Raw genomic sequence first — 12758 nt, forward strand, 5'->3', positions numbered from 1 at the left:
TATCCCTAATGTTTAAAAAATAGCCTATCATGCATTTCTTGATGTCACAGCCTAAATCCCTCACTCCCATTACTTTCCCACATCCATGCCTTCTTGTTCATGACAGCCTTCTTTAAGGATTGTAATCTGGTCAGTGTCCCTGGAAAGCAATGCCAGGGACATAAAACTTGTTAAAGGGTTCAGAAGCAGCACACATCACGAATGTCAACAGCATATGCACAAATAATTTATCCCAACTTTGGACTGAAGAAGATACTATTATGGTGATATTAAACAAACCTATTCAGAAATAATCTTTGCAATCCCTTTAGTATTTTCATAATTTTCCTGAGCAGAAAACATTTTGAAACACTATCTAAAGTTTTGGCAATCTGCACAGTATATTATTGTTGTTTTCCTGTGAAATTCACTGAAATCCGCTCTAACGCATTTTTCCATCCCTCAAAAAGGTGAGTTATTAGATAGACATCATTACAAAACAGATGTAAAATGGAAGGGCCACGTTCATATGTTCATACTACAATACTCACCATATTCCTATTTGATCATGTGGCTTCTTCAGTACATCAGCCATCAGCATTTTTTACATTTCTTTACCAGGCTTACTGGAAAAAGCTGGTGATACAAAGATACTTACCCAGTTGTATAAGGTATATTTATTCCCCCTAGATTAATGCTTTCACATCCAACAATGAAGAGAGTTGAAAAGCACAGCAAAGACACACCACTGCAGATCATAGCCAACTTCGCAGACTCTCTCGCACCAAGTTTCAGTTTTTTGATAATGTAGCCGCCTAGGACAATACCAACACCAGCACTTGGAACAATAATCACACCTGCCAGGACAAAATTCAAGCAACATTAAAACAGGATGTATAGAAATAGAATAAAACATAAATATTGTTTTAATTCCCTAATTAGATGACTATAAATGCTGTACTAAGATCTCCATTGTCTGATTCTCTGCTAGTTAGCAAACTGAGTCAGACTTTTCAAACCTCTGGAGTGTTGTCAAAGAATTAATGAAAGCCTCCTTATGATATTACCAGCAGCCAAAGCACTATAAGAGACCTATTGTATTTACAAGCAGAAACATTGCTTTGTATTTATTTTAGAATGGGGAGAAGGGATATGCATTGCTCCCAATTACTAAAAATATGAAGAAATCCAAATTTGGACATGGATCTTCCTCTTCTTACTCACATGATTTAGTACAGCAAAGCACAGATGTTAACCTAAGGCAGGACCCCTGAAGCCTGCCCAACTGGGAGCACGTGCAGGCAGCTGGCTGCGAATTCTGCATTCTGGTAACTTGGCTCAAGTGGAATAGCACTTTCCTACATCAGCAACCCCATTCATTTCAGCACAGCCACTCAAGGTCTAAACTGATTAAACATGATTAAAGGAATTAAAATAAAGGAATTAAATCAAACACAGTAAGTTTAAGTCAAAAAAGACATGCCCATGAAATTTTTGTCACTGGTGGCAGTTTGGCTATATGACACAAGGCTGTCCTCACTTCCCAGTGCTTGAGGTGTTAAGTCATTTAATTTCTTGCGCACCTTAGCTTCTCTTGGCTTTTGCTTCTAACATGTAAGAAAGTCTTTAAATAAGGTCTTTGTTAATAAAGATGTGTATATAAATTCCATATATAAATACAGAATTTGAACAACTTTGGCAGCTGCATGTAGGGAGAAGAAGCTAAATATTATAACACAAATTCTTAAAGATGTTGGTCTAGTTTCTAAAGAAGCCTGCAAGATTATCACTTGAAAATATCTTTAATATTATCACAAAGCAATAATATTCTCATATAATATTCTCATTCTCTGCTACTTTGTGTAAAGGTGAAGGAGACATTACATTTATCAAAATGTTGAGATTGAGAAAGCAAAAATAAGAGGTAAAAATAGTTGCTGCCTTAATTATACTTCCATCACCAATGACATTATAAAGTAAAATGTCATTTCATGAGGAAGATTCTTAATAACAACCCTTCACAGAATCAAAAACAGTTTCAAAAGAGCAGAATTTAAATTTATAAGCCTTTCTAGGAGAATTAAATGATTTCACAAAGTTCAAATCTGTTACCTCTCTCAAGTTTCAATGCCTGGAATATGAACAAGGGAAACAGATCCCAATCCTTTCACTTGCACTGAAAACCTTCTCTTCTGACTGTGGTAACTCAGCCATCTAAGCCTGCCATGCAGGCCCTGCTCTAAGAAGTCCACATCAGAGAAGCCCACGTACCCAACGAAGGAAGACTGGGATCATTTGTGAATGGCTTCTGAAACACCCATGTCAGATGAACCAAATTTCATGGATCAAATCCTTGGTTACACTAGCTACGTGAATTAAAGATATACCTCAATATAAGGGGTTATTGGATATAATTAAACTTTGTATTTTATTAGTCCTTCCACCTTACAACTTAGCTTTGAGTTCTTAACATCTTCTGGACCTGAATTTATCTTCTCTTTCATATTCTCTTGAGGGCACGTATGTTAGAAAAGCCTTTCATTAGGTGTGAGACTGTGTGTCTATGTCTAGTGTCTTGTCAAAACTGGGCATGTAAGTATTTTGTGAGGCATTTGGTTAGTGGCTGTTCTGTTAGTGAGTTATACTGCACTGCTGTTTGCAGACATCCTCTGCCACAAAGAGATTAGAACATAAAAAAGATTAGAACATAAATAAAGAGGAGATGAGCAGGAACAAACTGCCTGCCTAGGCTGTCTATCATTCAGGAGGATGAAAAGGTAAGGGCAAACCTACACAGAGGATGCATAAAGAGAAATTCCTCTACGCAAACTATAGCAGGGGATGGAAAAGCCTTTCTGGGAGAAACTGGAAGGACAGAAACAGATTTAGCTGCTTGTGGTGAAAGCAGCAGCTCATTCCTTCCTGCATGTCAGGAAGGCTGAGAAGTTCCCTTGCCCCAAGTACAAATTCTTCATCCCTATGCTCCTCTCCTTTCCTGCAGGGGATGTAAAATCAGAAGTGATATACTGTCAAGGGAACGCTGCTGCTACAGTGCACTTCAAGGAGAGCTTACAGGGCAAAGCAAAGCATGTACATCTAATCAGGACACGCATTCTTCATTTTCAAAGCCATTTAAAGGAATAAAGCTTAAGATCTGATTCTATGCTGTTGCACTGCACTTTCCTTCATTTTATAATGACAGTTTGGCTTACAGGAATTGTGCATGTGCCAAAAAGCCTCCTTGCTACAGTGCTCCAAGGCAGTATCAGCTTTCAGTCAGCAATTTTCAGGCTTTGTCCTTTTTTGCTGTTGTCAGCTGCAGCACTTGAGGCTTTCCACAGTGGCAAAAGATGATATTAACAGATACTAATAGCCTGGTAACAGAAAACTGCAATATCTGCTAAGAGGGATACACTTCCAAAGAGAATACTGTAGAGATTTTCAATCCAATTCTGTCTGAGATAATGTGCTATACCATTTCTAGAGCTAAAGGGAGATCCAACCTATTTGTAACCAGCTTAGCACAAGTTACCAGAGCAGGGCTTTATAATATAGCAGCTCTTCCAACTACAAATTATTTGAACTCTCTTTTTCACAAGTAAATCTTCTATCAAAGCACTAGAAATTTTAACCGTATTTGTCTAATATCTACCTGCAACCTGAAGTCAAAGTTAATTTGGGAGTAAATCAAGGAGGCTGAATGCCACCTGCTCTACACATGGAAAATAAAATTCCAAACAAGACAAGACTGCAGCACAAACTGCACAAGTTAAAGATATGAAATTTGACATATGGCATTTTTGCTGCTGATTAATGCCATGTTTGGTTAAAAATAGAAACAAATTAATTAATTCTAGCTAATTAAGGAATTGCTGCTTATGAATTGCGATGGAAAATGACCAATATAAAATTTATATCAGTCACATAAGATTCAGCAAGGCAATGTATATATAAAGTATGGATCCAGTAGTACAAATAAATTGTAAGTCCTCCTTCTGCAAACCAGAAAATTTTAGAAACTGAACATATTTATTAGATTAACTAATAGAAATCTCATGCAAAATCTTGTTTCCTTTTCCAATTTTTCCTAGAAAAATAATTTATAAAATTAATAACAACTGTTGATATTCGCGCTAAGTTTAGGAGTTGGGGATGTGGAAGCAGTGCTCACTTGTCCATGTTGAACATACAGCCTGAGCTATTTCATCTTCTTCTGGTGCCTTAAAATAGTCTTTATCTATTAATTTCTAACAGGGCAAACTACACATCCCAACAACACGGGGGAATCTTCACATCCTCAATAGGGTCACATTCTTTCCTCTTCTTATAATGTGCTGGTTGTTGAATGTTTTGTCTGGTAACCAAGTTTCTGTCTTAACCTGAGAATGACATGAGTTACAGAGCAGCAATCCCATTAAGACTCATTACAGCAAAACTCCTGTGCATGTGTAGCTACATTAAACTTCAAGTAGAATCATGGCTCCATCAATCAAATTTTCTTCCTTAGATACAGAATACAGGGATTTCATGCCCCGAAGAAAATCTCATCCCAGCAAATTCTCAAACAGAAGTCACCTCATGGTGCTTCTCTGATGCTTCTCCTCAACACTCTAGAGAGATTTCTTGTGTATCTTTCAGCCACTGTAGGTAACAAATGATTCCCATTTGTCTCTGTGTCTTGCCCCTCTTTCTCTCAGTACTTTTTGTCTTCTCCTCATACTTCACATTTCCTCCCATAACTCACTCTCCACCCCACTATGCCTTCCTACTCAGGTGTAATACCTGGAAGCATGGGGGAGCAAAGAATTAACCTGCCCAGCATTCAAAGATATTCTGTATGGAACACAGTAAGGAGAAGGCAAAAAGATGCTTATAAAACAAAAAGAAGACACTGATTGACAAGAAGATGGGAAGGGAGATGACCTTCCTGCCGTGGGTCCCAATTCTGCACAAAAATTTGTCCCCTTCCCCTAGGGGAGTTGCAGGTGGAGCTCATCCCTCTCTCATCCCAGAGCAGTTATGAAGCTGCAGAACAGAAACTTTGAAGCTATGTTAATAGCTGACTTGGCTGCACTTTACTACAGCAGCAGGGAAAGTGTCACAGCTGCAAAAGAGGGGCCTCAGACCTGAAATGCCGGGAGAGGGAGCATTTGAGGAGCTCTCCTGGCTAGACTGGATTGCTGTGTGCTCTGTGTTAATAAACAATTAGGGAGAAGACCATCAGCCTGGAGGGGAGAGATGAGTAAAGGAAGGATGGTACAAATAAACAATTGGTCACTGGAGAGAAGGAAAGGTTATAATATTTTAAAGATCAAAGTGGATGTAAAATTCACATAAAATAAGAACAGTTTTAAAATATATTTTAAGCCACACAAATCACAGCAACACTCCTGGGCATTTTCTAGCTTTTGTTGCTTTCTTTCCCCCTGAAGGCTATTAACATATTAGAAAATGTCACTATCTAGGCTCATGGGAAAAAAAAAAAAAAAAAAAAAAGCACTCTTTAACAATATAAATAGGTTCACATTTTACTAAACAAATATAGCAAACATGAAAGAACAGCCTGGCTATCTAAACAATCACAAAGGCACAAAGCTGAATTGAATATCCTGTTCTAAAAACCGTGTTTTCAGTTCATTCCTATATTGATTTATTTCATCAGCCAAAGAACAACAACCCTTGCACATTACACTCATTGGCAATGCCTTACCAGTGTAGATGCTGGCATTGGAAGCTGGGATGCCAAACTGTGACTCGATGAACTTGGGAATGAAGGTAATAAAAGCAGTAACAATGGCACTCTCAGCTGTGTATGACAAACTCACAAAAAGGAATGTCATGTTGCTTAAGATCCTGACAGCTGCTCTTGGAAGCTCTATAAAGTGACAAAAATGAGAAATGAATGTTATAAATAATGAGTGAAAAACAAAAGCAAACTGGAACAAAACAAATTGATTTTCTTTGAGATGGACTGTAAATAATGGCTTGCTAGCATCTGGCTATTTGCTGAGCGGAAGGGAGAGTGCATATTTTGAATTGCACTCTTTGCTGCTTGCTCTTACACTATCTCACTGCATCGCCCCAGGGCTGCAGTCCCATTTTTCACAAACAGAACTGAAGACTGCTTTAACAAAAAATGTCTAAAGAAACACAGCCCACGCAGTAACAGTAAAAAGCAAGGAGAAACAGCAAGAAATTGTAGCAAATTTGGAATTATTCTGACGTCTTATTTTGAAATAGCACCCTGCTGAACTGACAATACTGAATTTTGCACTCCACATGAGGAAAAAAGACCCCATGCCTTCTGCTTAAAAGACCACAGTTGGAAAGCTGGGATAACAATACTGTAATTTGAAAAAGAAACCAAACAATTTTACATTAAACATTTTTGTATATGATTAAAAAATTTTACAAAAGCATGCAGACAAAGTGTACTGAAAAAATGATGTCAATATCAATGAATCTCAACATACATTACATACAACTAATATTCCCAGAAGGGATAAAACAATCAATTAAAAATGAGAGCATATCATTAGCTTAAATTGAAAAAGTGTTCATAGATGTTGCAATTATCCTTAAAGCAAATACCAAAACACCATGAAATTCAGAACTGTAGTTAAAAAAAAAAAAAAAAAAAAAAAACACTTAAATACTTTTAATTCAGTCCTTTAGTGATGTCAAGATGATAACAGCTCTATTCAAGACTCTTTTTTTTTTCAGATTTGATGGCACGATTTTTAAACATTTTTTTCCCTTGGGGCTTCTACCAAGATCAGATGTTCTGTCCAAGCATGACAAGTATTATTTTCAGCCCAACAGTAGCTTCCTACTTTTCATGTGAACTGAACCAAAGCCTACTGAATTCAATGTCAAGAACACCCATTAGAAATATAATGTATTGAGTAAGCACAGAACAGTAGAACTCCTGAGCTGGAACATTACTGAACCTAAAAGTTGTCAAGTCAAAACTCTGTCTCATTTACTCCATTGACTCCAGCAGGTTATCTGTATAAAAGCAAACAGAGTTTAGAATCCTGTCAAGTCGAAGCTTGTCAGACTGCAAATTAGTACCTCAGTTGTCTGACTGCATCCAGACTTAGCTTATGCCAGTTGTCAAAAATAATCAATTCATTATGAGTATGGGGTTTATAATTTTAATGTAGACAAATGCTCTCTTGCTGCGTCTATAAAGAAAAATATTAAATGTTAAATACTAAATTTGCTGGAAATAAGTGATGTATAACCTGTATTGAGAAGCACTGAAACTTAATGTTTTTAACCACTTACTGTTTTTGTGTTTGTTTGTTTTGTTTTTTTTTCTACTTGTGGCACTGTTTACAATCGCAGAACAGAAAAACAAATGAAAACGCAAGTCTGAGGCAATATAATATCAACATATCTGCAATATATGTAATGTAGCTGTCCCTGTGCAAAAATTACACTACAGTAGTGAGTAACAAAAAAAGTTTACTGGTATTTATTGTCAAATATGATGCATGTTCAAATTGATCAAAACTGATTTCATTGTCCAAGAGGAAATGAAAGAGATAAAACATCTACAATACATTTAGTCCTCAAACCTCATCAACTTTTGCTTTATGTCTGGTTTTGGGTTGGGTTGGGTTGGGTTATCTGATGGAGGCATAGATGCAAAAAGAATCCAAAGAGCAAGAACCAAGATGCTTTTGCAAAGCTTCTCATGAGGCTAAGATGATGCAGTTTAAGAAAACTGCTGCCACAGGGCTGCAGTGGTGCAGCTGTAGCCGGATTTCCCTGGGGACATGGTGCAGGATTGAATGCCTCTCCCTCAAAATGACGGCAAACAGTTATGACCATGCTGCTGCTGTGAGAAAGGGGTCAGAAAAAAGCAAGTGTGCCAGGATCGGATCTGCTAGAAAATGAGCATTTGGGTGTTTTTAATCATGGGCAGCAGCATTCAGTTTTCTGGGTGAGGAGGAGATGACAGAAACACTGGCAGAGAGACTACACACTGGCTGAGGCAGCTCATCACAGCACCAAGAGCCAGAGCTGGCAAATGCATGATACCAGCCAAAAAAAAAAAAAAAAAAAAAAAAAAGACATGTTCATCTTAAAAGATATTTTCCCTTACGGGAAGACAAAAGTGACAGAAGGGGAACAAAACAAAAAAGCCAACATCCCCTAGGACACCTGGTTGGCCCCTACCTTTTTTTTTTTTTTTTTTTTTTTTTTTTTGTATCAATGCTGACTCAGCAAGAACACAAATCTCCCTGTTTTCAAATGCAGCAAATAGATAGGACATCTTCACTGTTGCTCCAACTCTGTCCTCCCTGCCAAAGTTTTAGTTAAAAGAAGACAAAAAGGTATACAATTGAAAACTTCTTATGGAAGTAAAGATGCCTGTTCAGTAACAGCAAGTGGCATTACCATCAGCCACTCTGGCGGTCTACTCTAGCATCTAAACTTTGTTTATGTATATTAGGATCATGTATGATACATACACAGACATGCAATTGGTATGAACAGACCAAAAATACATGAGGAAAAAAAAAAAAAACAACAACAGCATCTTTCACATTTCAACCTCATTGTGCTGACTTAAAGTAAGTGTTGGTGGAAGAGTGACTTTGAGTAGGCCTCCTAAAAAGCTCTATAAATGTGGAAGAAAATAATAAGGTGGTAACTTTCAAAGACTGGACATCACAAAGAGAAATGTCATTTCACTAGGATGATGAATTTGGTGTTCTCTGTAGAAATAAACTGGAAGTCTCTGGCCCAGAACTAAATCCAAGGTCTTTGCTAAAATTATTATTTTAAAGGACTTTGTCCAAATATAATACCTAGTAAAGTTTAGCCCTTCCTGGTAAAACTGATCTTTGGGAAAATGTATGGTTTAGAATTTTTTATCTAAAGATACCAAACAATTAATTAGATAAACAACTGCGGAGCTATTGAACATTTTGCTCTGGCATTCTGATGTAAAGCTGTGCTTTCTGTTAACTCCTACTTATATCTTTCAGGGTACTGAGCACTCAGCCTAAAGGTCATTATTAATTTGAAAACTAATTAGCACATTCAAAACTGGATTTGTACTGCTAAATAAATAAAATTCAGAGTATCTTGGAATAAGCACAAGTTCTCTTAAACCCATGTGAAGGATTCTCCAGGGAACAGCTCTGTTCTGATTGCTGTAATTTCTGGCACGAAATAAATAATTCCTGTACGCTGCACCAACGCATGCAACATGTAGCAGTTGAGGCTTGAAGCTCTTTGTGATTCCTGAAGAGCAACTGCCTGACATACAAAGAAAAGCTTTTTATTAAGAGTTTTGCAAATAAAAATACATATCCAGAATTGGGTTTTCTCTGGTTTCCTCCTATGATTACAATAAAACCCTGTGCAACAGAACCTGCATTACTCTCCAGAATCTAAGAATTCTAGTAAGAAGCAAGAATGATAAAAACCTTAAGGATCCTTTGTACTACATAATCAATCATGCATTTAAAACAATTCAATGTCACATTATTTTTGTGCGACTAGCCATAGGCCTAGTCTTTCATTTCAAGGTCATTATTAAACCTGTCAGGTTCAGATTTTTAGCAGGTCTTCAAGAATCATCCCTCCTTTTACCAAGTGTGTAGCAGAAACAAACTTCATTCTGTCATTTGAACAAATAAGTCTCTATCAATTACATTCCTAAAACGGAAGCAATAATTTAGTATGGCTGCAAATACGTTCACTCTACTGTAAAATAATTAAAATAGCAAATTCTTCATTTTGTTTTTATTTTTTAAATAACATAAATATGTAACTAAACATAAATTGGAACCTGCCTTGCTGGACTGGTTTGCTACCTTACTGGCAGTTTTCTTCCCCTGCTGCTCTTTCACCATATTTTACCTCTAGCCTCTATTCATTTTCTTTCACTGATGTGCTGGACCACTGCTTGACTCATGGTAAGGGAATAGCCTAAGAAAAATCTGCAAGCAATACAAATATTTGTAAATACTGCTCTAAGCGAAACTCTTAAAGCACTGTAAACAGTATTTCAATTAAAAATAAATAATAATAAAAAAGAAATAATCCCAACTTTACTTCCTTTACTGTAATTCATTTTCTTTTAGCCCTGTTCTTTTACATCTAGCCAAAGGTGAATACAACCAGGGGAATAAACTATCTGGCTCTACAGCACCGTCCTCTCGTGACCCTTGTAAGGGTGACACATGCATCAGCAAGAGGATCTCCTTTCCAATTGTGCTCAAAGTCCTGACAGCTCTGTCCCAGACAGCTCTGAGAGTAGTTTATGCCATACTGAAATCCCAGGGACAGCTTCTGTATTCACACAGTACAAAGCAGAGCCAATATTTGAGACAGAATTTTGGTTTTGTTTGTTGGAATGGAAATTACCATTTTCAGTCACACATGACTATTTGCTTGCTTTCAAGCAGCTTCTCAAGGCTCCAGATAATGTTGCTCATCACTGTACAGGGCCACGCCAACCCTTTCTATTTTGGGTCCTCCAGGATGACAGAAGCCAGGAGCAGGGGGAGTGACCAGCTTGAGGTCAGTGGCACAGCAGAACCTCCAGCCCACAGTCTCCTGAACTCTCTGACATTTACAGGGCTCACTGAGCACCTCTGTGCACAGCCCAGCATCTCCTGCTCTTGTGCTGATTCTTACCAACTGCTCGTCATCTACTGCAGCAACTTCAGTTGGGTTCCTCGAGGGAGCACTTCAGCACTTCACATCCCCCAGGAACTTCTTTTACCTTGGCCTGCATTATTGCCATGCATAATTATCCCATCTCATTTCAGGATTGACTGGGAATGGCATACGACAGCTGGCAGACGTGAAAAGGCTGACAGGAAAATTGCACTTTTAAGAGGCTGCGCTCAGATATAGCTCTGCTTTAAGTACATATATATAGGGAAAAAAAAAAAAAAAGACTATTATAAAGTACATGCAATTAACACCTCTTAGATTAGATCAGTCCATTTTAGGTGAGTGATATATGCATTTGCTTTCTTTACTCTGCCCCTTTATCCAATTGCACAGTCAGTTGCATTATAGCGGTAAGAAAAATGGTCTGCAGAAACAGTTTCTATGGTACAGAACCCTAAGGGTATCCATATAATAAATGAAAACAGAGGTTTTGTTTGCTCAAGTTCTTGATTTATCTCTGTGTGTGGGATTACACTATGACTTCATTATAAATCTTCTTTATCTCATGTTATTTATGTTACCTCCATTTCTTCCAATAAACAACATCCAATTTTCTTCCTCCTATGACCTATATAATGCTTTTGATACCTGCCTCAGAAGCATTCTCCCTCTCACTTTGTTTACTTGCAACATAAATAGAAAAGACTGAATTCCAAACCCTTGTGTCTTGAAAAATGAGAAAAAGCAAAGATGGATCTATATTGTTATCTGATTCTAGCTCTATCACAGGCCAACAAAAACCCTAGGTCACTGAAGTTGGAAGATACTTGCAGTGGGAGCCAGTTTTGTTTTGTATCATCAGACTGTGCTGGCAGCTATTGCAGGAAAAATGACCCTAGCCCTCTCCTATCACAACTTTTCAATACCTTTTCATTCACCTAGAAAACTAACTTCAATGAAATTAGGGCAAGTTACAGCAGGACAAGGTTTCCCAAGAAAGACAATGTCAGATCAGAAGATCAAAGTAAACAGTCTCTTCCATGAGACTTTCCCTATCAAAGATGCACAGACTTTACAGGTTAATGGCACTGACCTCTGTCATGACAGATTGCGACATCACTGGTATTTATTAGTACGGAACAGAAGATGTGACCTACTAAATCATCTGTCCCCCAGCTATTGCCTAAGCGGAGTTTCTGCCATAACATTCTATTAAAAGATGAAGCCCTGAAACTCAATGGGAAGTATAAATTGTACACTGCATCTCAGAAGCAATGCTAAATGACTTAGACACATGTGGTCCTTTTTCCTTCCCATTATAAATGACATTACATCAACTGAGAAGCTTGAGGCATGATCTCACTCCATAAAGCCCACTTAAACTTGAAAAATAATTAAATGACAGTGCATTCCTGCTGCAGGCCCTCTTTGCTAGGGCAAATGACACCTAATAGGAAAGCTATTATCAGCTTATAGCAAAATACTTTTCCCTGTGTTATCTTGACTCACTCAGTGTCTCTCTGACATGTGGAATATAATGCTGTTTTTCACAGTTCCACATGGTGAAGTTTCTCTTCTAAAGAAACTCAAATGTTTTGTATATGAGAAGCTCTAATTTGGAGGCACAATTATTATGTTAATGTAGGATTTTGTTAGTAGAAGGTATGATACACATTTAGGCTGATATATGCCTTAGACTCTTACGACATGACCTGGAAGGTGAAATTATGTTCAGAAACGGAGAACCAGCATCATGAAAATCCTCCAGTTGCAGAGTTTGGCTAAACACCTGTATCTTTTCCAGGCACACCTACAGGATGAAGCAGTTGCTCTACTGTGACATTGCCGGCAGTGGTTAGAAAGAAGTCCAGCCTGATCTCCTGTTTCCTACCTCCCTGACCTAGTAAGAATACCTTGATAGGAGAACCCCACAACTACTTTTGCTAGTCAGAGGCCTATAGGTTTGAAGGAAAAAAAAAAAAAAGAAAAAAAAAGTTTAGAGTACAAATTATGTCTAATGATACAAATGACATTTCATGATTTCTCTTAGTCCTAATTTCATCAGAGTATCATAAACCTGGAACACAGCTTTCATATCACAGAAATCAGGGTGGACAAAACAGCATCGATAACAC

The 12758-nt window shown here is 37.7% G+C and overlaps 1 protein-coding gene across 1 annotated transcript in view; it reads right to left on the reverse strand.

Annotated features, from left to right (window-relative positions):
- Nucleotides 1-12758, reverse strand: part of SLCO5A1 (solute carrier organic anion transporter family member 5A1) — an 80532-nt gene that overhangs the window by 25612 nt on the left and 42162 nt on the right. The window contains exons 5-6 of the mRNA XM_032181139.1: nt 5690-5854; nt 638-836 (exon numbers count right to left, since the gene is read on the reverse strand). Coding sequence (XP_032037030.1) covers nt 638-836; nt 5690-5854 — 364 coding nt within the window. The remainder of the gene's footprint in view (nt 1-637; nt 837-5689; nt 5855-12758) is intronic.

Source organism: Aythya fuligula, chromosome 2 (genome assembly GCF_009819795.1).
Source record: "Aythya fuligula isolate bAytFul2 chromosome 2, bAytFul2.pri, whole genome shotgun sequence".
Lineage (NCBI taxonomy): Eukaryota > Metazoa > Chordata > Aves > Anseriformes > Anatidae > Aythya > Aythya fuligula.